This window comes from Odocoileus virginianus, chromosome 27 (genome assembly GCF_023699985.2).
Source record: "Odocoileus virginianus isolate 20LAN1187 ecotype Illinois chromosome 27, Ovbor_1.2, whole genome shotgun sequence".
Lineage (NCBI taxonomy): Eukaryota > Metazoa > Chordata > Mammalia > Artiodactyla > Cervidae > Odocoileus > Odocoileus virginianus.
Window position 1 is genome coordinate 21599856 of NC_069700.1, and position 24242 is coordinate 21624097.

Consider the following 24242-nt stretch of genomic DNA (forward strand, 5'->3'; position numbering starts at 1 on the left):
TTAAGTAGTATTCAATTTTATGAATAGCACAGGGGATCTGCCCCCAAGAAGATCAACATCAACTCATAATACTGACAATAAGTGAGTTAGATTCTGCCTTCTTCACCCCCTCATTTGTTTACCAATTCAATGAATACTAGTTGAGAACCTACTGTGTGTCAGCCTTAATGTGATAAGATTGGGACACATCAATAAACAACACAAAAATCCCTAGATTTGTGGAGCCATATTTTAGAGGTAGAGAAAAATACAAACAGTACACATAGTACATAAGCAAATTATATTAGAAGGTAATAAATTAAACAGAGGTAGGGACCCCAAAAGGATGTTGGGCTGTAGTAATTTAAAAGGGTTTTTCAGGGGTCCCTTATTAAGAAGTTGAAATTACAGCAAAAAAAATGAAAAAGGCAAAGATGTGATCATAGGAACATACCTGAGATTTGTGAGAAATGCCAGTGAGGCAAGGGTGGCTGGGCAAGAGTGACTTAGAAAGAGAGTCCTGGGTGAGCTGGTCAGAAAGGAAATGTACATACAGATTAGTCGGAGCCTTGCAGGAACTAGAGAGGATCTTGCCTTCTGTTCTGAGAGAAAGCCAGTGGATTTTAGCCAGCGGAAAAACATTCGTTGAATTGTGTTTTAAAAAGACATCTCTGAAGTGCTTTCATGATTAGGAGATATTGAAATAATATGGTAATATATAATGATAGCTTGGTCCAGGGTGGTAACCCCCCCAAAAAAATGAGGAATTATGGATATGTTAAAAGTAGAGTTAGTCAAATTTTAAGAGTTTTTTTTTTTCCTTTAAGCTATTTTCTAATCTTTCTATTCTTGACCAAAATTCTTAAAAAGCAGCCCAGACTCATAGCCTCCACGTTGTCAAATCTTATATACTGTTCTCTCCAATATATTTACCTGTATCAATTAACTGAAAATCTTCTTGTTAATGTTATAAATGTCTTCTTAAAAGCAAATCCAAAGGCCTGTTTTAATTCTTCATCTTGCTGGAATTCTACATGTGGCTGGAATTGGTCACCATATTGACAATTATTAACTGACTTCCTCATTTTATTTTATTTTATTTTTTCATTTTTTTAAAATTTATTTTTATTAGTTGGAGGCTAATTGCTCTACTCTACGGCCATACCACCCTGAATGTGCCCAATCTCATCTGACGTCCCCATTTTATTAGTCTCTTGGATGCCGTGGCCTCTAGCATTTCATCCCTGAGTATCCTTTCTTCTTGTTTTCCCAAGATTATCTTGTTTATTACATTGACTTCTTCTATCAAAAAGTATTTTTCTCAATATCTTTCGCAAACCACAGAACTGTATTTATTACCAGCTTGGGACTTATATATTTTGCTGGTTTCCAAAGTTTTTAATCTTGATATATCTGAGCAAAAAACCATCTTAAAGACATTAACTTTCTTCTAAAAATTCCTTTAAAATATTAGACTTAACGGTTAGAATATATAACTGACAGACCAAGACTGGTCTAGTGAATTTCCAGCTCTTAAGAAGGAACACTGCTCAAACTTTCCAGGTTCATTAAGGTCTGATCTATGTTTAAAGATCACCTCTAAAACTGAGCAGGATATCACAAGAAACTCAATTACTCTAAATCCAAACCCTGGCAAAATAATTCACTATTTCTAGGTTGACCTTGAGTCATCTATTTAAATACTCTCTTTTCCTTCTCCTCATCTACAAAATGAGCATGACAACAATATATTCTTTGTGAGGTTGTTATAAGGACTAGAAAATGAATTTAATATATTTTAATCAACATGGATTTGATGGATTGACAAGATATTAAGGTCTCAGGAATATTGATTAGTTTAAAAAGTAGTACCCTGACAAAAGATTTTCAAAAAGATAGGAGCATCAACACACATACACTAAGATGGATAGCTGGTGAGAAGTTACTGTGTGGTACCCCAGTCTGGAGCTCTGTGATGACCTGGAGGGGTGGGAGACTTTAATGAATTATTCTACTGTTTTTTTTCTGACACATACATATGCAATATTTAGTGTTCAAAATGTATGTGTGGTAGCTATGTTTATTACATTCTGTAGAGCAGATGAGTGGATGATTTATCCAAGATAAATAAGTACCATGATAAAATTGAAGGAAAAAAAAATAAGCTTGACCATCAGAGTGTCTTCTAAAGCATTCATTGCTTTACAACTGGCTTTTTAAATTAAACTTTTAAGAAAAATAAAATTTTAAAGTACCAAAACTATTTGCTTCTATTTAATATAATTTAATGTATGAATACAAAGCTGTGAATCTGGAATCTCAAAACTTCTTTCTTTGCATTGTCCCAAATGACTCACAACAAACTAGGAGGCTATCAGGGGGCTCCACTTTCTACTAAATACTTAATGTGCAACAACACTGTTTTCCTATGTGCATCTATAAATGTTTTAGTTTTTAATAAATGACTGTATGAGTAAGTATTTTCATGCCTACTGTGTTACAGTCATCCAGAATATATATTTATCAAGTAAGAGAAAACAAAGAATCGGAAGAAACCATAACTGTCATATATGTGTTTATATTTTGGCTGCAAGAATAAAGTATTGCAACAAGTGTTCAAAAAAAATAACATACAGTGAAGTACAAAATTGTGTTATGTAGACTGTTAATAGGAATATATCCATTTGCTCTGGTATAATGAAAACAATTTCAGTTAAGAGTAAGATCTGGAATTGACAAAGTATTGAACAAATGATACTATAAGGAAATAAAGATAGGTTTTTTAAAAGTGAGAAAACATGAAAATGAAAATTATAGGCTTTTTAAGAACTATAAACACCATCTTAATGAAAGTCCGGGAAAGTCAATCTGCTCTTAATAATAAAGTAAGAAAAAAAAAAGATAGGAGAGCAAGAGCCGCTGGGAGCCACCTGAAGTTTAATACTGATGTGAACTGTAAGGTAAGGTAAAAGGTATATGTAAGTAAAATGTTTTTATCTTGTTTATTGTCAGAAATAATTGGTAAATTGTATTATAAGACAATTTTACATCTCAAATGCTCCATCTCCTATGCACATGATCTCATGACTAGAACAGGTTTTCTTTTACCCTTGAGTAAAAAGTCCCCCCTATGAAAAATTAGATTGATCTCTAAGATGTCTTTCTTGATTGCAGCCAGAAGTGAACTTGAACCAAAGTATAGATTTGAGAGATGCCAAGAAGTTAAAGGAATATGTAAACCATTTTGTGATGATATTGAGTATGATTACGGATATTGCATTAAATGGAGAAATCAATGCTGCATATAAGTGCTGGAAATCAGAGTATTTGAACATCAAAGTCTGGAACAGAGTTGCATCCTATTGACCCAAGAGTGGGTAAAAAGAAAATGTTTGCAGTATTGAATGGAAATATGTACTTTTGAATCTTCAATACCATTATTTACACCAATAAAAATAATCTGCAGTCTCTAACCTGTTTATTCTTTGCACACTTTCTTTGTATTTCAGATGGAGGGACATATTAATTCAGCAAGGGAACTCTCTAATTGTGCTTATCATCTCATTTTGACCACTTTTGCTATTATAGGAGCTAGGAAAGAAAAGATATCATTTAGTTTAACAAGAGATTATTAATGTCACATACTCTTGTGTGCTTAAAATTATTGAGACTACTTTGTCCAAAATACTTAAATTATACTGTTTACATGGATGTCAATATATCTTGTGATTCCATTTAATCAAGACAAGCACTATTTTCTGGACTAGCCACTTCAGAGGTGAACATATCAGCTGTCAAGCAGAACACAGACGCCACACCAGGGCCTACAGGGAACAAGAGAGACCTGTAGGCTGCAAGTTTGAAAGTAGAATGTCTGTGGCTTAGAGACACATTGTTCAAGGACTTTCACCCACATAGTTTTTATTATGTTTCCACAGATAGTTATGAAAGCTGGACAGTTAGTTTTTTTGGTTTGTTTGTTTGTTGGCCAGGCTCCACAACATGTGGGATCTTAGTTCCTGGACCAAGGTTCAGACCTGTGCCCCCCTGCATTAGAAGTGTGGAATCTTAACCACTGGACTGCCATGAAAGTCCCTGGGGAGTTTGTTCAAAAACAAGAGTAACAAAGTTTTCTAAGTTAAAACTGGAGATCCAAAGATAAAAAGACCTCAAAACCATTACCCAATAGACTACTCAGGAATCATTAACAAACAACACCCTTGAAGCCTGTTAGGCCTTGGATGACTTGGTGAAGTTCTTCAGCTATCATCCTGTTAATAAACCAAAGATTCAATGATTTTCTAAGATTTAGAACTAATCTATGAACTAAACAGGTAAACTATAAAAACAGATATGTGTGTCCCTTACCCCAAACTCTAGTGAGCTTCAGGTATATAATATCATTGTTTCTTGCTTTAAGAAATCTCACCAGCCACAGGACTTTGAAATTTATAATGTTTTCCTTCTTTTTAGCACATCTTTCTTTAATAAAAGGAGCATATTTATTGGAATTTTTGTTGAAACCTATTGGAAAGGTGAGACCAGAAATGGAAACACTCTTTGCCCAAGGCTCACGCAGCCAGGAAGTAGTAAACGGACATTCAAACTCATTCAGTCTGTCCACATATCCTAAGCACTGGCCTCACAGACAGCTTGGATATACCCACCCAGTTCTCCTGGGCTTGGTGGGGAGAAAATGTGCTTTGTTCTGCATTTCAGGCATCACTTAACCAGAGCAGGAGAAGTATAAGACATTGTCCAAATGGAAGAAATGGTGTAGACAAGTTTGTGCCTGACTAAAATGGAGAGTGTGACTAAATCAGTGGCATCAGACGTGGATAAGCATCAGAAAAATTTAGGGGTATGTATTTAAAAGTGCAATATTCTGAACCATACCCGTGAATCACAGAATGAGACAGTTCGCTGGTGGTTCCAAAGACAGTATGTTCTTTAAGTCATCCCATTTGATTCTAAACATTATGAAGTTCAGAGAACCACTGATTCACATAATCCATCTGTTGTTTCTGATCATGAATTCACCTTTTAATTTTAGATTCAGTCATCTACCATTTACTAAAGCTTAAATAGCTTTAGTGCTATGTTATATACAGAGAGAAATGAAAGGAGCTCATTATTGCCTTTCAGAAATTTGTTCATTCACAAATTCATTCATTCTAGTGTAGTGAATAAGAACATGGGCTCAAGAATCATTCTGCTTTGGTGTCTAATGTCAGCAATGGCAGGTACTAGTACAATGACTTTGAACAAGTTATTAAATGAATGCCTCTAATATTCATTTGCCTTCATGTGAAATGATAACAGTAAAACATGGCACAGTGATGACAGCAGTATCTACCCCATACGCTTGCTGTTGTGTTTAATTGAGATAATATAAAGTGCTCAGGTGGTAACAAATATGTAGCAAATATTCAATAAATATTGTAACTGGGCATCTAGTAAGAACCAAGTCTTTGGCTAAATATATACTTCCCTGGCTGTCTAGTGGTTAAGATCATTCATTCCGAATGCAAGAAGCATGGGTCCGATCCCTGGTCAGGAAACTAGATTCCACATGCCATGCACAGCCTGACCTAAAACATAAAATAAGTATATTAAGATTAAAGTTTCTAAAAAATGAATTAGTTAATGAAATAAAAATAGTGGAGTTGTAAAGAATATGTATACAATCTGTGTACTCTTCAGGACATTTCTTTCACCATTGTCCCTTATTCAAGCCATATTTAGTGTGGTCAGTCATAATTGGGCTTCCCCGGTGACTCAGATAGTAAAGAGTCTGCTTGCAATGCAGGAGACCCAGGTTAGATCCCTGGCTTGGGAAGATCCCCTGGAGAAGGAAATAACAACCCACTCCAGTATTCTTGCCTGGAGAATTCCATGGACAGAGGAGCCTGATGGGCTATAGTCCATGGGATCACAAAGAGTCTGTTGGAGCAATAACACTTAACAAGTCATAATCACTTATTTAAACTTAAGAAGACAAAGCATTCATTCCCCTCAATCATTTTCCATAACCAAAGAAAGGGAGAAAAGTGGGTAATAACCCTTTATGAATTGGTCTCTGATGCCTTAAGATTAGAATTCTGACATTCACTTTCTCAGAAGTGCCATTTTCTAAAATTTTCTGGGTAGATAAACAATAAATACTGTATTTGCTGTTATAACTTTGTTTCAATCCTCATTCAATAGATCTGTGTTAAATATGTATTCTCCCCTATACATCACTTTAAAATTGTCAAAATCCCTCACTCATGGAATTTATATTTGAATGAGATGTGGCAGTTAATAATGACAGTGGTAATAATTATACCAAACCATAAAAATAAATAACTTAAAAAAAAAAGCTGACAATGAATCTAGCTAATTTCAGATAAAGACAAATAAAGAACACCAAAAATACATTTCAGTGAAGCAAGGCTTACTATAATTATTAGAGTAGTCACAAAAAAAGCCTTTAAAATATTTTCTGATAAGGTGACATGTGAGTAGCAGAGATCAAATTTTTTAAACAATAAATTGATTCTGGGTAAAAGAGTGAGAGGATTACAGCTTGAAAGAATGCTTGATAATGAGGCTGAAATATCATGTATCACACCCATACGCACACACAGTCAAAATCTTTCTGAAGAAAAGGGAAGATTGCTGTTGGGTGAGGGGTAAAGAAACATTTTCAGTGAGAAAATAAACTTCATCTGAGTGAAATCTGAAATGACACACAGAAATGGATCACATGCAGAATATGTATGAATGATTAATAACTATTGTGACTTTAAAATCCATAAATTAAAATTCACTTAGACATAAGTAGGGGAAACAAGTTAAAACATGTAACATAATCAATACTCTGTTTTCAAAATTAAAATGTAATGTTTTGATTACCACATTAATTTCCTTAGCTTAAGACAACTTGCAGATACCTTAATACCAAAAGTAATCAATGTATTTGGATAGTATTTGAATTCTTCCTTTCTTCAAACCACTAACTTAAGTGACAGTATTACGAACAAAGATATTAAGAGGAAGCATCAGTAAGGACATACATTTTCATTAAGTACTGCCTAAGCAACTACTAAACTATGATCACTGGAGGTAGTTACAGATTAATATTTCTATTTCACTGTATAAAAAGGTAAAATAGTAATGGACTTTGCCTACTTCACGGTGGCTTTCTTTTATATTTCCCTTGATGGCTCAGTGGGTAAAGAATCCACGGGCAATGTAGGAGACACAGCAGATGCAAGTTCAATTGTTGGGTTGGGAAGATCCCCTGGAGGAGGAAATGGCAACCCAGAACTCCAGTATTCTTGCCTAAAAAAATCCCATGGACAGAGGAGCCTGGTGGGCTACAGTCCATGGGGTCACAAAATAGTCAGACACTGAGTGACTGAGTACACACTGTTCCTTAATCTATAAACTTAAATGCCCTTTCCCCTTACATTTCCATCCTCTTTCCTACCACTCACCTTTTGTTTACAACACAAAACTGTTGCCCTAAACTCAAGGATACTTCTGAAAGTGTGAGGGTAGACATCTGCCCAAACACTGAAAGAGGTCATTGTTAACTGAATCATTAAGATAAATATTCCCATTGTACTAAGATTTACTACTACTCCTAGTAGTAGTAGTAGTATTGATTAGGCAGAGACTTTCACACTACAAGAAAGTGTGGTATAACTGTAAGCAAATTCTCAGCATCAATTCTTTCATGTGTAATTTTTTTTTAAATGATTCACAAGTAATAAGATAGCATAAAATATACATTCGTCACTTCAGTTGTCCCACTGTGTGTGACCCTATGGACTGTAGCCCACCAGGCTCCTCTGTCCATGGGATTCTCCAGGCAAGAATACTAGAGAGGATTGCCATGCTCTGCTCCAGGGGATCTTCCTGACCCAGGGATCGAAACCATGACTGGAGTCTCCTGAATTGGCAGGCAGGTTCCTTACTACTAGTGCCATCTGGGAATACATTCGTTAGACTATAAAATTTGTCACCAAAATCAAGACAAAACACAGAAGCCAATGGACATTGAGCAACATTTTCTCACCAGACGATACTTCTAATAGCTATCTTTAAGGTTGGTTTACTTTTCAAAGTTTATATCATTGTCTTTAGCACCCAGTTATGGCTTACTATAAAATAAAAACAACTAGTTGCACCGGAGTTCTGCGTGACATACTATTTTTGACTCATCTCATTAACAATATACAATAGTTTCCTCTACTCTTTCGAACAGCAAGGAAGATTCAGGTTGAATTAGAAAAGGTATTTGTTGGGATGAAAGGAAAGACCAGTTTACACAATTTACCAGTGTCTAGATTCTCCTAAACGGAGAAGGCAATGGCACCCCACTCCGGTACTCTTGCCTAGAAAATCCCATGGATGGAGGAGCCTGGTAGGCTGCGGTCCATGGATGGGGTCGCTAAGAGTCGGACACGACTGAGCGACTCCACTTTCACTTTTCACCTTTCATGCATTGGAGAAGGAAATGGCAACCCACTCCAGTGTTCTTGCCTGGAGAACCCCAGGGACGGGGGAGCCTGGTGGGCTGCCGTCCATGGGGTCGCACAGATTTGGACACGACTGAAATGACTTAGCAGCAGCAGATTCTCCTAAAAGTAGAATTCCCAGGGAGTGTTTTTGTTTTTTCAAAGTTTCTCCTTCCAGAAGGAGTCTTCAGCTGTAAAAATAAAGGGTGAGAACAAATGAATTGTAACATTTCTTTTACCTTGGTAACTACAGGTTTTCATTATTATGTAGTTTTCTTTGAATTCTAAACAACCATTTTAGGTGATTTGGGTATCCAGTAATAATAATGGTTAAGATTATCAATTCACAATGTGCATACATGCTCAGTTGCTCAGCCTTGTTCAGTTCTTTGTGACCCTTTGGACTATAGCCCATTAGGCTCCTCTGTCCATAGGATTTTTCAGTCAAGAAAAATGGGTTGCAGTTTCCTCTTCCAGGGATGTTTAATTCCAGTTTCACTACTAACCAGCTAGCTGGTTGACTTTGGGAGAGTTACTTCAATCTCGGTGTTTGTACCCTTGTACATAAAAATGGAGCTAAGTATTATACCTACTTCAGAGGACTTTCATAAGGCTTAATACTAGTCTATGCAAGTTACACAGAGTACTGTTGTTCCGTGGCTCAGTCATGTCCGACTCTTTGCAACCCCATGGACTGCAGCATGCCAGGCTTCCTTGTCCTTCATCATATCCGGGAGCTTGCCCAAGCTCATGTCCATTGAGCCAGTGATGCCATACAAGCATCTCATCCTCTGTCATCCCCTTCTCCTCCTGCCTTCAATCTTTCCCAGCATCAGAGTCTTTTCCAGTGAGTTGGCTCTTCATAGCAGGTGGCCAAAGCATTGGAGCTTCAGCTTCAGCATCAGTCCTTCCAATGAATGTTCAGGGTTGATTTCCTTTAGGAAACACAGAATAATGCCTTACAGGTAGTCTGTATTTAATGGGTGTTTTTAAAGAGCAGTAAGATTACAAATTTCAGAGCAGCTGAGCCTCTTGGACTTGTGGATTCTAAAGATAGGAACAATCAGTGATGATGAGAGCTTGCATAAAATATTTTTATAGTGGAAAGAAGTAGAAATCATAACAGAAGATTCAGCCACTGATATATATGCATTCTTTGGTGTTTTAACAATTTAATACTCAATGTCTTCATCTATAGAAAGTTTTATGATTCTTTCCAACTTGAAACTTCTTTAAAAGTGTCCATTAACCTGTACTGGTGTATAAAATTAATCCCATAATGAATTCTTCATCTTTAATTTTAAAGCTTTACATTGGTAAATTTAAATGTACAAAGCTTGAAGGGGACTGTTGAAATAGTGCATTGTTTCTAATAGTGAAGAGGAATGAAAATGGCATCATAATTTTGTAGTAAAAATTGATCATGATGTTATTTTAGGTTTCTTATTTCTAAAATGTGAAACCTGAAACCCAGTGCCAGACCAACGAAGACTTTATGCAGAAAGTAGTAGAAAGTGTCAAGATTTTAACTGGAGACTTGTAAGAGACTAGCATTACACTTGGTATTTTCTTTTGATACTCTTTCTTAGCATTTTACTCTTCCAGCATCCCCAACATCTATGTCTTTCTGGAAAAGCTCCCTAGGTAGACATATCTCAGTCCAACATCACTAAAGTCTTGCCACCTTCTCTGAACCAGAACTTATAACTCCAAGAGTCCTTACCTGTAGTTCTGAATGATATACTTATTATATCATCTAACTTCATAGGAGGAAAGTTAAAACGTTTTCTTAAAATCCAAAATCCTGACTCAAGTAAATGGAAGTATGAAGCCTTACACATCATTTGGTTCATATATTTCATGTCAGTTCTCCACTATTTTAAAAAGTTCCTCCCTGCCATCTCTCTCTCTCTTTCTTAATCACTACTTGTGATCTCATTCTTTTCCATTTTCCACCTTTCATTTTCTTTGCCTTTGCCTCTAAAAAAATATTTTATTAATAGAAATCTAGAATCTGAATTGCTCCCTTATGAAATAGTATGGCATCCATTTTAAGCAATAAATCAATAAATTAACTTGTCTCCTATGCATCCAGTTTTGTTCTATTTATGTCAACACCTTAGGAGAATTGAGATAAGAATCACTCATATCCTTATGTTTGTTCTGGGTGATTCAGATGTCACTGGTTCTAATGTCATATTTAAGCAAAGAGAGAAAAAGTCATGCAATTTACGAGTTTAACTGATGTTCCAGTTTGATCAGTTCAGTTCAGTCAATCAGTTGTATCCAATTCTGCAACCGCATGGACTGCAACATGCCAGGCTTCCCTGTCGATCACCAACTCCCAGAGCTTACTCAAACTCATGTCCATTGAGTCATTGATGCCATCCAACCATCTCATCCTCCATCATCCCCTTCTTCTTATGCCTTCAATCTTTCCCAGCATCGGCCTGATAGGATCCGACTTGATAGGATCAGCTTATTTTGTATGGGTGAAATGGATACAGCTACACTGAAGCAAAATGGTTTATTTGGTCCTAGATCATCTTCTTACCCATACCATTATAACAACACCTGGCTTTACAATCATCTTTTGTATTTTTCATACTTGCTAATTTGTTCCACTAACATACAATAGGTCTTATTAAATCTCCAGCTGTTTAAAGGGTTATTTTTTATGTTTTAGAGAGGTATTAAGAAAATGATTTTCCTTGGCTTGATTATAAGTATATAAGCAACTTTGAGATAAAGAATGGAGCACAAAAAAATAAAAAAGAATGGAGCACAGAAGTAATGATACTAGATTACTGTTTTTAAAACTCAGATTATACAATACTCTAATAACTTGTTTTTCCTCAATGACCCAGGAAGTTAGACCATAATTCATTCAATTATAAGAATACACTTTTCTTTTGGATTTTCACACCTAGCCAAATGGTTTATGCTTAAATATATTTAGATAATATTATTCACATATGTTACCTATTTAATCCTTCACATAAACCTCTAAGTATAATTGGTCCTACCAATCCAGTCTTCAAATAGAAAATCTTGAGGCTCAACTAGTGAATATTTATCCCAGTTATACAGTTAGTAAACAGAAGAGCCAGACCTCAAGATTAGTTCTCTGTATGTCTTTCCATTTTTAATGCACTACCTTCCCTTATGGGTGAGCTATTCCTATGGATGAGTCATTATATGGTATATAAAGAATTACACTGACTATTCTTATAGTATAACTATGATAATTTTTACTGTAACAGTACTAGAACTGTGTTCTAGAAATATTTTCTGTTTGTAGAAAAATTCCAGAAATAGTATCTATCTCAGGCCATATGACTTTACATGGTGAACACTCATTACTCAGTTATGAGAGTGAAGAATGTCAGAATTTGCCGGTGTGGACCCTGTCACCACACTACTTAAGAGTCCATTTCTACTCTACCAATCATCACATGTATGATTTGAGGAAATTACACAGTCCCTCTGTGCCACAGTTTCCTCAGGTACAAAATGAGAAGTTTCTATGTCATGGAAATAGTCATGAGGATTCAACTCATTAATCCCTATAAAGTGCTTAGAACACTGCCTAGCATGTAAGTACTCAAAAAAGCATGTGGCTGAAAATGTTGATGATGCTGAACATGTGCTTTCAGTTAAAGAATGAGGAAGGTTTTAACCTCATTATTGGCTTGTATAGCCGAAAATGAGTTCACATTTGGTTCTTTGAGGTCATAAGAGAAGTCCTCTATTTTCCTTTTGCTGTTTCACAATACTTAATGCATATCTGCTCAATCTTGAATGGCAGAATTAATCAGCATAGTAATCACTCTGAGAAAGCTATAAAAACAAGAGTTCATCTTTCTTTTATCAAAGAATAGCACACCTCTGTCATTTGAGCTCTGCCTCAACTTCACTCAAGGAAAAATGTCAGCAATGAAGATACTTTGTATTTTCCTGACCTTTATCTTGACTGTTTCCTGTGGTCCAGCAGGTAATTTTCCTTAACATGGGAAAAGAGGGAAGGACAACTGTTTCTTTTTTTTAAAATAAGTGCTTTACTCTGGAAAATAAACCAAATTATAGTTAGGAGACCCTATATGAATTCACAATGTGATTCACTAATTATTTTGTGTGGAATAAGAAATGAGTGGAACTGAGACTTGAGAATATAAAAGGGAACCAGTTACCAACATGGTACAATCAAATCTGTTTATTGCTGTTTTTGATGAGACTATGACTACTTATATGCTTCATAATACCCTGTCTTTTTAAATTCAGTCTAAGGAACTGATATTATAGTTGTTGTCAAAATTAAGCTTTCTACTTCTATTGTTGTTGTTTACTCTTTTGTAACCCCATGGACTATAGCCCATTAGGTTCCTCTGTCTATGGGATTTCCCAGGCAAGAATACTGGAGTGGGTTGCCATTTCCTTCTCCAGGGAATCTTCCCAACCCAGTCATAGAATCCACTACTTCTGCATTGCAGGTGGACTCTTTACCACTGAGCCACCTGGGAAGCCCAATCTTTCTACTACTGGTCCAGTAACTTGTGGTAAGGGAAAGAGGTGTTGGAGTGGATGACTATTTAGAACACAACATATGTAGACTATTTTATCCACATCATTTTGTCTTTACTCTTGATAAATGTGCACAGATTATTTATGAATATTCTATTTACAATAACAAAAAAGCTAATGGCAAAGGAAATATCGTTGGGTAAATAAGTACTTATGTTGTTTGTTGTTCAGTCACTAAGTCATGTCGAACTCTTTGCGACCCCATGGACTGAAGCACATCCACCTTCCCTGTCCTTCACTACCTCCTGGAGTTTGCTCAAACTCACGTCCATTCATTCGATGATCCCATCCAACCATCTCATTCTCTTTTGCCCTCTTCTCCTCCTGCCCTAAATCCTATAGGCAATAAAATCCAAATTCTTTAATATAGTTGCCTGGACATGATTTCAGAAACAAAATGATTTAACTCTATAAACAACTTTATTATTATCTACCTATTTATTCATCTACCTACACAAAGCAGTTAAACCTTGATTAATGATCAAAGACACTTTTTCCTAGTTTTACAGAGGAAAACAAGAGAAAAAATAAAAGAAGTTGAAGAAAGAAAAAGACAGTGTTATCTTGTTCGTGGTGCCTGCAAGACTTCATGCGGCCAATGGGAATACAAATATACTGACTGCGGTTTGGAGCCCTGCTGTGTGGCACGGGAATATGTACCACCAGTCCAACCCGTTCCTATCAGTAAATCTTATAAAACTGTAACTTACGCTTCTACTATACTGCATAACACTATCAATGCAAGTTATAATTCTAGTACATTACATAGTGCTACAGATGTAAATTATACTTCTACTACACTACATACTTCCAGTGCAAGTTATAATTACATCACAGTACATAATGGTACAGATGTAAATCATAATTTTACTACACTGTCTAATACTGCAGTGTAAATTATAATTCCACTATATAGCACTATAACAATATTATTAATAAAAATGAACTTTCTACCATCTATAAATCTATTTTCACACATTTTTTAGCTTTCTGGAATATACAACTATATAATGACAGCTAGTGAGTTCAGTGTTAGGTTAATACAAGAGAAATAAAGAAGAGTGGCAAAAAAAAAAATAAAAAAGAGTGGCACCCTCTCCATTAAACCTGAAGAAGTTCTTCTCCACCCACATGGCAAACACCTTCCACACTTAATACTTCTCTTTACCTCTGGCCTGTGCAATAGCCTAGTTATTTTTCACAAGATCTTTTAAGTATCAGCTGTCAATCATGGTTTATGCTACCTTTCCACAGTTTCAGCAAAAATGCACTTGGGCCTTGGACACAAAGTTTTATACATTTTAGTCATGTAATAAAATCATATGATAATATAATTGTGAGAAAGAACAACGAACAAAACTCACAAGGAGTAAAATGTGATGAGAATAAGAGCAAGTTAAAAATTTTAGAAGGTATACTTTTTCTTCTTATAGTAACAACATTTGGAAAATTACAGAAATGTTTAAATATGAAAATAAAAATCATTTCTAATTCTGCCATCCTGTGCCAACTATTTCTCATAATCAGTAATGTAGGGAGCCAATACATGAGTCCTCTCCTGGTCCATAAGAGTTTATTTAATTCCTTCACCTTGTAATTCTGTATTTAATATTTCTGTCCTCATCTTTGTCTTCAATAAATCCATTGTGTTTCCAGTTTTCCACATTCCACATTAATTTTATCACAATGTAAAGCTGTTAACATAAACTGTCTTATGAATTATAAATCTTTCCATCAGTAAATGCTTGGTATTCAGAATCTCAAGTCTCCACTGAGTGTATTTTTTACATGTAGCTAGAGCACACATCTGGAAAATAAAGGGGAAAAAAGGTCAGAGCAAATGAAAAAAGTTTAGTCAATTTGAGATTTAAGAAGAAATGGTAAGTCTCAACTTTCTTTTTGCTATTGTTCAGTCACTCAGTTGTGTCCAACTCTTTGTGATTGCATGGTCTGCAGCACTCCAGGCTTCCCTGTCCTTCACTATCTCCCTAAGTTTGCTCAAACTCATGTCCATTGAACTAGTGGTGTCATCCAACTATCTGATCCTCTGTTGTCCCCTTCTACTCCTGCCTTCTACCTTTCCCAGTATCCAGGGTCCTTTCCAATGAATCAGCTCATCGTATCAGGTGGCCAAAGTATTGGAAATTCAGCATCAGTCCTTCCAAGGAATATTCAGGTTGATTTCCTTTAGGATTAACTGGTTTGATCTCCTTGCTGTCCAAGGGGTTCTCAGTCTTCTCTAGCACAGTTCAGAAGCATCAATTCTTTGGTCCTCAGTCTTCTTTGTGGTCTAACTCACACATCCTTATATGGATGTGTGAAAAACCATAGCTAGAAAAACGATAGCTTTAGCTATTTGGACCTTTGTCAGCAAAGTGGTGTCTTAGCTTTTTAATATGCTATCTAGGTTTGTCATAGCTTTTCTTCATAGGGCAAGCGTCTTTAAATTTCATGGCTGCAGTCATGGTCCACAGTGATTTTGGAGCCCAGGAAAATTAAATCTGCCACTGTTTCCATTTTTTCCCATCTATTTGCCATGAAGTGATGGGACCAGATGCCATGATTTTAGTTTTTCGGATGTTGAGTTTTAAGCCAACTTTTTCACTCTCCTTTTTCACCTTCATTGAGAGGCTCTTTAGTTCTTCTGCTCTTTCTGCCATTAGGGTAGTTTCATCTGCATAACTGAGGTTACTGATCTCAGCTTTCTTACTTGAAAAAATTGATGAAACACATTCATTAGGAAATACAGTAAGAGTTATAGAGTCAAAGGAAACTTTGACATTTTGAGTTTAAATTTTCCTACTGTAAACATGTATAAAACTCAGGAAAGAAAAAATGTACTTCAAATATAGATTTGAGATATTTCAAATATATATTGAAAGCAATGAGAAAATCACTTTAGGGAATCACTTAAGGGAAAATTAAGAAGAAAAAAGTCTGAAATTTCAAGCAATAACATTTAGGTATGTTAAGAAAAAGTTAGAAACTACAAGGGGGAGTAAGACGAAGATAGCCAGTGAGAAGGAGAAGGCAATGGCACCCCACTCCAGTACTCTTGCCTGGAAAGCCCCATGGATGGAGGAGCCTGGTAGACTGCAGTCCATGGGATCGCTAAGAGTCGGACACAACTGAACGACTTCACTTTCACTTTTCACTTTCATGCATTGGAGAAGGAAATGGTAACCCACTCCAGTGATCTTGCCTGGAGAATCCCAGGGATGGGGAAGCCTGGTGGGCTGCTGTCTATGGGGTGGCACAGAGTTGGACACGACTGAAGCAAGTTAGCAACAGCAGAAACAGCTAGTGAGAACTCACTCCCAGGCTTCATGCCTTCCCAAATAATAATATCCCAGACAAAGAAGAAAAGAGGCAATCCATTTCTACTGTGTGTGTGTGTGTGTGTGTGTGAGTGTGTGTGTGTGTTAGTAATCAGTCCTGTCCAACTCTGTGACCCCATGGACCATAGCCCACCAGGCTCCTCTGTCCATGGAATTCTCCAGGCAAGATTATTGGGGATTCCTATTATACCTTGTGTTAATTTTTGATCCACAGAATTGATGAAAATAGTAAAATGGCTTCTGTTTTAAGCCATCAAGTTTCAGAGTAATTTGTTGTACACCAATATTAACCAGTGTATAACTTCCAAACAAAAAAAGTGTAAAAAAAAAAAAAAAAAGGAAAAGAAACAATGCATAAGGAATCACAGCCAGGAATTCTGAAATGATGAAGCTGAGTTCAGTTCATTCACTCAGTCGTGTCTGACTCTTTGTGACCCTGGGACTGCAGCACATGAGGCCTCCCTGTCCATCACCAACTCCCGGAGCTTGTTCAAACTCATGTCCATCAAGTCAGTGATGCCATCCAACCATCTCATCCTCTGTCATCCCCTTCTCCTGCCTTCAATCTTTCCCAGCATCAGGATCCTTTCCAATGAGTCGGCTCTTCCGATCAGGTGGCCAAAGCATTGGAGCTTCAGCTACAGCATCAGTCCTTCCAATGAATATTCAGGATTGATTTCCTTTAGGATTGACTGGTTTGATCTTGCAGTCCAAGGGAGTCTCAAGAGTCCTTTCCAAGAAGAAAAAAAATGGTGGAAGAGTAGGTGGATGTGGAATACACCTCTCTCCACGGATACATCAGGAATAAACCTTCAGACACAGACGGGCATGGAGAACACCAACTGAGAGCATATCAGAGTACCTGACCAGCAGAAAAGAAAATATAGACTCACACAAAATTCAGTAGGATGAAGGAATTAGCAGGGAAAACAGGAGTGTTAGTAGGACTGGACCTGCCCTCAGTGGGTGGGGGAACTGAAGCAGGGGTCCAATCCCCACATCGGGGCAATTGTCTGAGTCAGAAGAGAAACATTTAAGGCTGAGAGTGAACCAGCTGGTCTGTGGCAGCCTAAATGGAATGAGAATCAGACAGTCCTTGCCAGCCATACATACCCTAGATGGCACAGTGGCTGGGAGCTGGAGTTTAGGGATTGTGGAGCAATCCAAGGGCCAGGGCTGCTGTTGACTGTGGAGAGATAGATCGAGGGGATGTGAGGAAGGAGATTGTGGTGGGAAATTCTTGTGGAGGAAAGCCAGGCAGCCATGGAAGCAAGGCGATACTGCTGAGTCACATTAGGTGGTGGAGCCCTCACCAGAGGCTCTCTCCCTCCACACACCAGCATTGGCCGCTAAACAGTAGAGAAGCTGGCCCATCAAATGCCTGATGCACTCAAGTACAAAGTAGGACCCCAGCCAGGGTGCTCCTTTAAGTGCCTGATGCGCTGATCTACAGAGTAGGACCCCAGGCAAGGGAACCCTCTAAGTGCCTGATGGGCGGAGTTATGGAGAAAGACTTTTGGTCACCAGCTACAAGAGGCTTGAATAAAGACTCTGATAGGCTCATAACTCCTTCCGCGGAGGCAGTCCGTGTCCCTGCACACTTGGCGCTTCCAGGGTCCCTGTGAGCCAAGCAGCTACACTATCTTCACGGTCAACTCTCACTGGGAGAGAGCTGCAACAAGCAAAAAAGTCTTGTGCCTGTGAACAGAGGGTCGCTTCGGTAGTGTCTGACTCTTTGCGACCCTGTGGACTGTGGGCTTCCAGGCTTCTCTGTCAGGGAAGGGGGTTCTCCAGGCAAGAGTCCTAGAGTGTATTGGCCAATACTGGTTGCCATACCCTTCTAGAGCACTATATTTCCTGCTGCCCTAGCTGCCCACTCCCCTGAGTACCTGGTGCTGCCAGAACCCTTGTGACTTAAGCAGCTGCACCATCTCCACACCTGGCCCTCACAGGGGCAAACCTAAGTCCTCCAGGGCAGCCTCAGGAGCAAACCCCAGTGGACAACCCATATCCAGAGGTGGAAATAAAACCACAATTGAAACCCAGGGGTGTGTGACTGAGGAAGAAAACCCAAAACCCTCCCACCAGCTGTACAAGCTGCAGATTAACTCCACATGATCAACTAGGCAGACTCTGAGTTACATATAAAAGGTTATATATATATAAGTTATATATAAAAGAGAGCTCCCACAAAAGAAAACATACTAGGTCTGATAGCTGTTGACATTGGAGGCAAGAACACAGACGAGTAGGAGCAGATCAGAATCTGAGCTGCTCTCGCAGCAGGTCCAGAGATCAGCACAGTGTTAGAGGGCATTCTATGGAGGTGAAGTGGACTGTGACTCCCAGCGAGGGAAAGGACTCTGACAGCAGTGACTCAAGAAAAACATGTATTAAATTTTTTTTTAAAAAATCACTCATAAGAAAAAAAAAAGGAAAACATTTATTATTCTTATGTTTTGACTTGTTCTGTTACTCTTTTGGATTTTTTTCTCTTTATTTTCTTTTTCTTCCCCCTCTGTTGTAGTTGTCAATTTTATTGGCACTATGAAATCTAGCTAAGTTTTGAGCTTTTTTCTTTTTCTTTTTTTCTCACTCACATTTTTTATTGTTGTTATAAACCTCTGCCTCTATATTGGGCTTTGGTGGTTCTGAGGGGTGGTGTTTTTTTTTTTTCCCTCTCTCTCTTTTTTTAATTTTAATTTTTTTAAACCTATCAGTTTTTCTACATTTATCCCTTTGTTTGCTTTACCTACAGTTCTTTTCCCCTTGCAGTTATAGCTTTAATATTTATAAATCTTCTTCATCTACTCCTATTTAACTTTTCATATCTATTCTTTCTTTCTTTTCTTTTTTTCCTTTCCTCTCAACATATTTGTTAGTTTTGTTTTTGTTACCTTATTCCCCAGTTGGCACCTTGCTTTAGCTTTGTTTTCCAGTTTGTGCTTTTAGTTAGTTTTGTTCCTAACTGGCAAATATAATTTTTTATTTCCTTTGTTTGCTGGATCAATCTACTGTGCTTTATTTTCATTGTAATGTTTTCACTTTGCTCATGGATGTACATATGTATGTGTATATTCCATTATTTTAGTTATTATTTGCCTAATTTTGTTAACTGCCATTTGTCTGGGGTTCACCTTTGGTTTCACGTTTTTGGATATTTGTTTTAATCTCACTTAATGCCATAACAAACAATTTGTGGAATCTTCACTTCTGACCAGAGATCAAGCCCTGAGCCTTTAGAGTAGGAGCGCTGACTCCAAGACCCTAGACTACCAGAGACCAACCCTAGGAGGTATCAGATAGTGAGAACTCACACAAAGGAAACCACTGTAATACAGACCAGGCATCACCCAACTACAAATAGCACCCTGTGTGCAGGTCTAAACAACAAACAAAACAAAAATACAAACCCAATCAGCAGCAGACAGGATTACCTCCTCACTCAGCCTTGCCCATCAGAGGAAAAACCAACAAATAAACAAACAAAAACTCAACACAAATCTCACCCTATAAGAAGCTTACATAAACCACTGGACAAAACTTAGAAGGCAGAAACCAAAAGAAAGAAAGAATTCAACCTTGAAGCCTGGGAAAAGGAGACCTCAAACACAGTAGGTTTAAAAAAAAAATAATGAAAAGGCAGAGAAATACTACACAAATGAAGGAACAAACAAAAAACACAGAAGTCCAAATAAAAGAAGAGGAAATGGGCAAACTACTGAAAAAGAATTCAGAGGAATGATAGTAAAGATGATAAAAAAAAAATCTTGAAGGCATAATGGAAAAAAATGCAAGAATCAATTAACAAAGACCTAGAAGAATTAAAGAGTAAACATACAGAGACAAACAACACAATTACTGAAATTAAAAATACTCTAGAAGGAATCAACAGCAGAATATCTAAATCAGAAGAACAAATTAGTGAGCTGGAAGATAAAAAGGGTGGAAATAACTTCTGAAGAGCAAAATAAAGTAAAAAGAATAACAAGAACTGAGGATAGTCTCAAAGACCTCTGGGACAATTTCAGACGCACCAACATTCAAATGATAGGTGTCCCAGAAGAAGAAAGGGTATGAGAAAATTTTTGAAGAGATTATAGTTGAAAATTTCCCCAACATGGAAAAGAAAATAGTCAATCAAGTCCAAGAGGCACAAAGAGTCCCATACAGGATAAACACAGGGAGAAACACACCAAGACACATACTAATCAAACTAACAAAGACTAAAAACAAAGAAAGAATATTAAAAGCAGCGAGGGAAAAGCAACAAGTAACATACAAGGGAAACCCCATACACTTAACAGCTGATCTTTCAGCAGAAACTGCAGGCCAGAAGGGAATGGCAGGATATATCTAACATACAGAAAGGGAAAAATCTACAACCAATATTACTGTACCCAGTAAGGATCTCAATGAAAATTGATGGAGAAATCCAAAGCTTCTCAGACAAGCAAAAGTTAAGAGAATTCAGTACCACCAAACCAGCTTTAACACAAATATTAAATGGACTTATATAGTCAAGAAATACAAGAGAAGCAAAATGATCTACAAATCAACCCCAAACAATTAAGAAAATAGCAGTAGGAACATGTATATCAACAATTACTTTAAATGTAAATTAAATGCTCCAACCAAAAGACACAGACTTGCTGAATGGATACAAAAACAAGATCTATATATATGCTGCCTACAAGAAACCCAGTTTAGACCTCAAGACTCATACAGACTGAAAGTGAGGGGGTGGAAAAATATATTCCATGCAAATAGGAAGCAAAAGAAAGCTGGAGTAGCAATCCTCATATCTCACAAAATAGATCTTAAAATAAAAAATATTACAAAAGATAAGGAAGGACACCACATACTGATCAAGGAATCAACCCAAGAGGAAGACATAATAATTGTAAATATCTATGCACCCAACATTGAGGCACCTCAATACAGAAGACAAACACTAAGAGACATAAAAGGAGAAATTGACAATAACACAATAAAAGTAGGAGATTTTAACACCCAACTCACACTAATGGAAAAATCATCAAACAGAAAGTTAATAAGGAAACACATTTTAAATGATACATTAGATGAGATGGATCTCATTGATATCATCAGGACATTCCATTCAAATGTAGAAGAATACACCTTCTTCTCAAGTGCACATGGAACATTCTCCAGGATAGACCACATCTTGGGTCACAAATCAAACCTCAGTAAATTTAAGAAAACTGAAATCATATCAAGCATCTTCTCCAACCACAAGGCTATGAGACTAGATATCAATTACAAGGAAAAAAAAAACCTGTAAGAAACACAAACACATGGAGATTAAACACCACATTTCTAAATAACCAACAGGTTACTGAAGAAATCAAAAGGGAAATCCAAATATGTCTAGAAACAAAAGACAATGAAAACATTACAACTCAAAACCTATAGGATTCAGCAAAAGCAGTCCTAAGAGGGAGGTGTATAGCAGTACAATCCTACCTCAAGAAACAAGAAAAACATTGAATAGACAACCTAACTTTACACTTACAACAACAGGAAAAAGAAGAAGAACAACAACAACGATAAAAAAAAAAATTAGTAGAAGAAAAGAAATCATAATGATCCAAGTAGAAATAAATGAAAAATAAAGACAGAAACAATAGTGAAGATCAATAAAACTAAAAGCTGGTTCTTTGAGAAGATAAATAAAATTGACAAACCTTTAGCCAGATTCATCAAGAAAAAAAGAAAGAAGGATCAAATCAACAAAGTTAGAAATAAAAAAGGAAAGGTTACAACAGACAACCCAGGAATTCAAAGGGTTATAAGAGACTATTATGAACAACGATATGGCAATAAAATGGATAACCTGAAGAAACGGACAGGTTCTTAGAAAAGTTCAACCTTCCAATACTGAACCAGGAAGAAATAGAAATTATGAACAACCCAGTTACAAGTACTGAAATTGAAGCTGTGATAAAAAAAAATCTCCCAAAAAACAAAAGCCCAGGACCAGAGGGCTTCACAGGAGAATTCTATCAAATATTTAGAGAAGAGCTAACGCCTATCCTTCTAAAACTTTTTCAAAAAATTTCAGAGAAAGGAACACTTCCAAACACGTTCTACAAGGCCACCATCACCCTGATACCAAAACCAGACAAAGACAACATAAAAAAAGAAAACTACAGGCCAATACCACTGATGAACATAGATGTAAAAATCCTCAACAAAATTTTAGCAAACAGAATTCAGCAACACATCAAAAAGTTCATATACCATGATCAAGTTGGGTTTATTCCAGGAATGCAAGGATTCTTCAATATATGCAAATCAATCAATGATATACCCCATAGTAAAAAACTGAAAGATAAAAACCATATGATAATCTCAATAGATGCGCAAAGAGTCTTTGACAAAATTCAACATGCATTTATGATTAAAACTCTTCAAAAAGTGGGCATAGAAGGAGCCTACCTCAACATAGTAAAGGCCATGTATGATAAACCTACATCAAACATTATTCTCAATGGTGAGAAACTGAAAGCATTCTCCCTAAGATCAGGAACAAGACAAGGGTGTCCATTTTCACCACTTTTATTCAACACAGTTCTGGAAGTCCTAGCTACAACAATCAGAGAAGAAAAAGAAATAAAAGGAATGCAGATTGGAAAAAATAAGTAAAGTTCTCACTGTCTGCAGATGACATGATACTGTACATAGAAAACCCTAAAGATAGTTTCAGAAAACTATTAGAGTTAATCAGTGAATTTAGCAAAGTTGCAGGATACAAAGTCAATACAGATAATTCACTTGCATTTCTATATATTAACAATGAAAATCAGAAAGAGCAATTAAAGAATCAATCCCATTCACCATTGCAACAAAAAGAATTAAATATCTAGGAATAAACTTACCTAAGGAGACAAAAGAACTGTACACAGAAAATTATAAGGCACTGATGAAAGAAATCAAAGATGACATAAACAGATGGAGAGATATTCCATGTTCCTGGGTAGGAAGAACCAATATTGGGAAAATGACTATGCTACCAAACACAATCTACAGATTCAATGCAATCCCTTTCAAATTACCAAAGGCATTTTTCACAGAACTAGAACAAAATATTTCACAATTCATATGGAAACACAAAAGACCCTAAATAGCCAAAACAGTCTTGAGAAAGAAGAATGGAACTGGAGGAATCAACCTTCCTGACTTCAGATTATACTACAAAACTACAGTCATCAAGACAGTATGGTACTGGCACAAAAACAAAAATATAGGCCAATGGACAAGATAGAAGCCCAGAAATAAACCCATGCACCTACAGGTACCTTATTTTTGACAAAGGAGGCAAGAATATACAATGGGGTTAAAGACAGCCTCTTCAATAAATGGTGCCGGGGAAACTGAATAGCTACATGTAAAAGAAATGAAATTAGAACACTTCCTAACACCATACACAAAGATAAACTAAAATGGATTAAAGACCTAAATGTAAGACCAGGAACTATAAAACTCTTAGAGGAAAACATAGGCAGAACAATCAATGACATAAATCAAAGCAAGATCTTCTATGACCCACCACCTAGAGTAATGGAAATAAAAGCAAAAGTAAACAAGTGGGACCTGATTAAACTTAAAAGCTTTTGCACAGCAAAGGAAACTATAGCAAGGTGAAAAGACAACCCTCAGAATGGGAGAAAATAATAGCAAATGAAACAACTGACAAAGGATTAATTTCCAAAATAAACAAGCAGTTCATACAACTCAATACCAGGAAAACAAACAACCCAATCAAAAGTGGGAGAAAGACCTAAACAGACATGTCTCCAAAGAAGACATATAG

The 24242-nt window shown here is 36.7% G+C and overlaps 1 protein-coding gene across 1 annotated transcript; it reads left to right on the forward strand.

Annotated features, from left to right (window-relative positions):
• The first annotated feature begins 2950 nt into the window (after positions 1-2950).
• LOC110137678 (beta-defensin 110-like) lies at positions 2951-3380 on the forward strand. The gene has a single exon (XM_020894215.2). The coding sequence runs from the start codon at positions 3135-3137 to the stop codon at positions 3285-3287; it is 153 nt and encodes a 50-aa protein (XP_020749874.1). The 5' UTR covers positions 2951-3134; the 3' UTR covers positions 3288-3380.
• The last annotated feature ends 20862 nt before the right edge of the window (positions 3381-24242 follow it).

Excerpts from the sequence above, each read along its gene's own strand:
- LOC110137678 (XM_020894215.2), top strand. The coding sequence starts at position 3,135 with ATGTCTTTCTTGATTGCAGCCAGAAGTGAACTTGAACCAAAGTATAGA.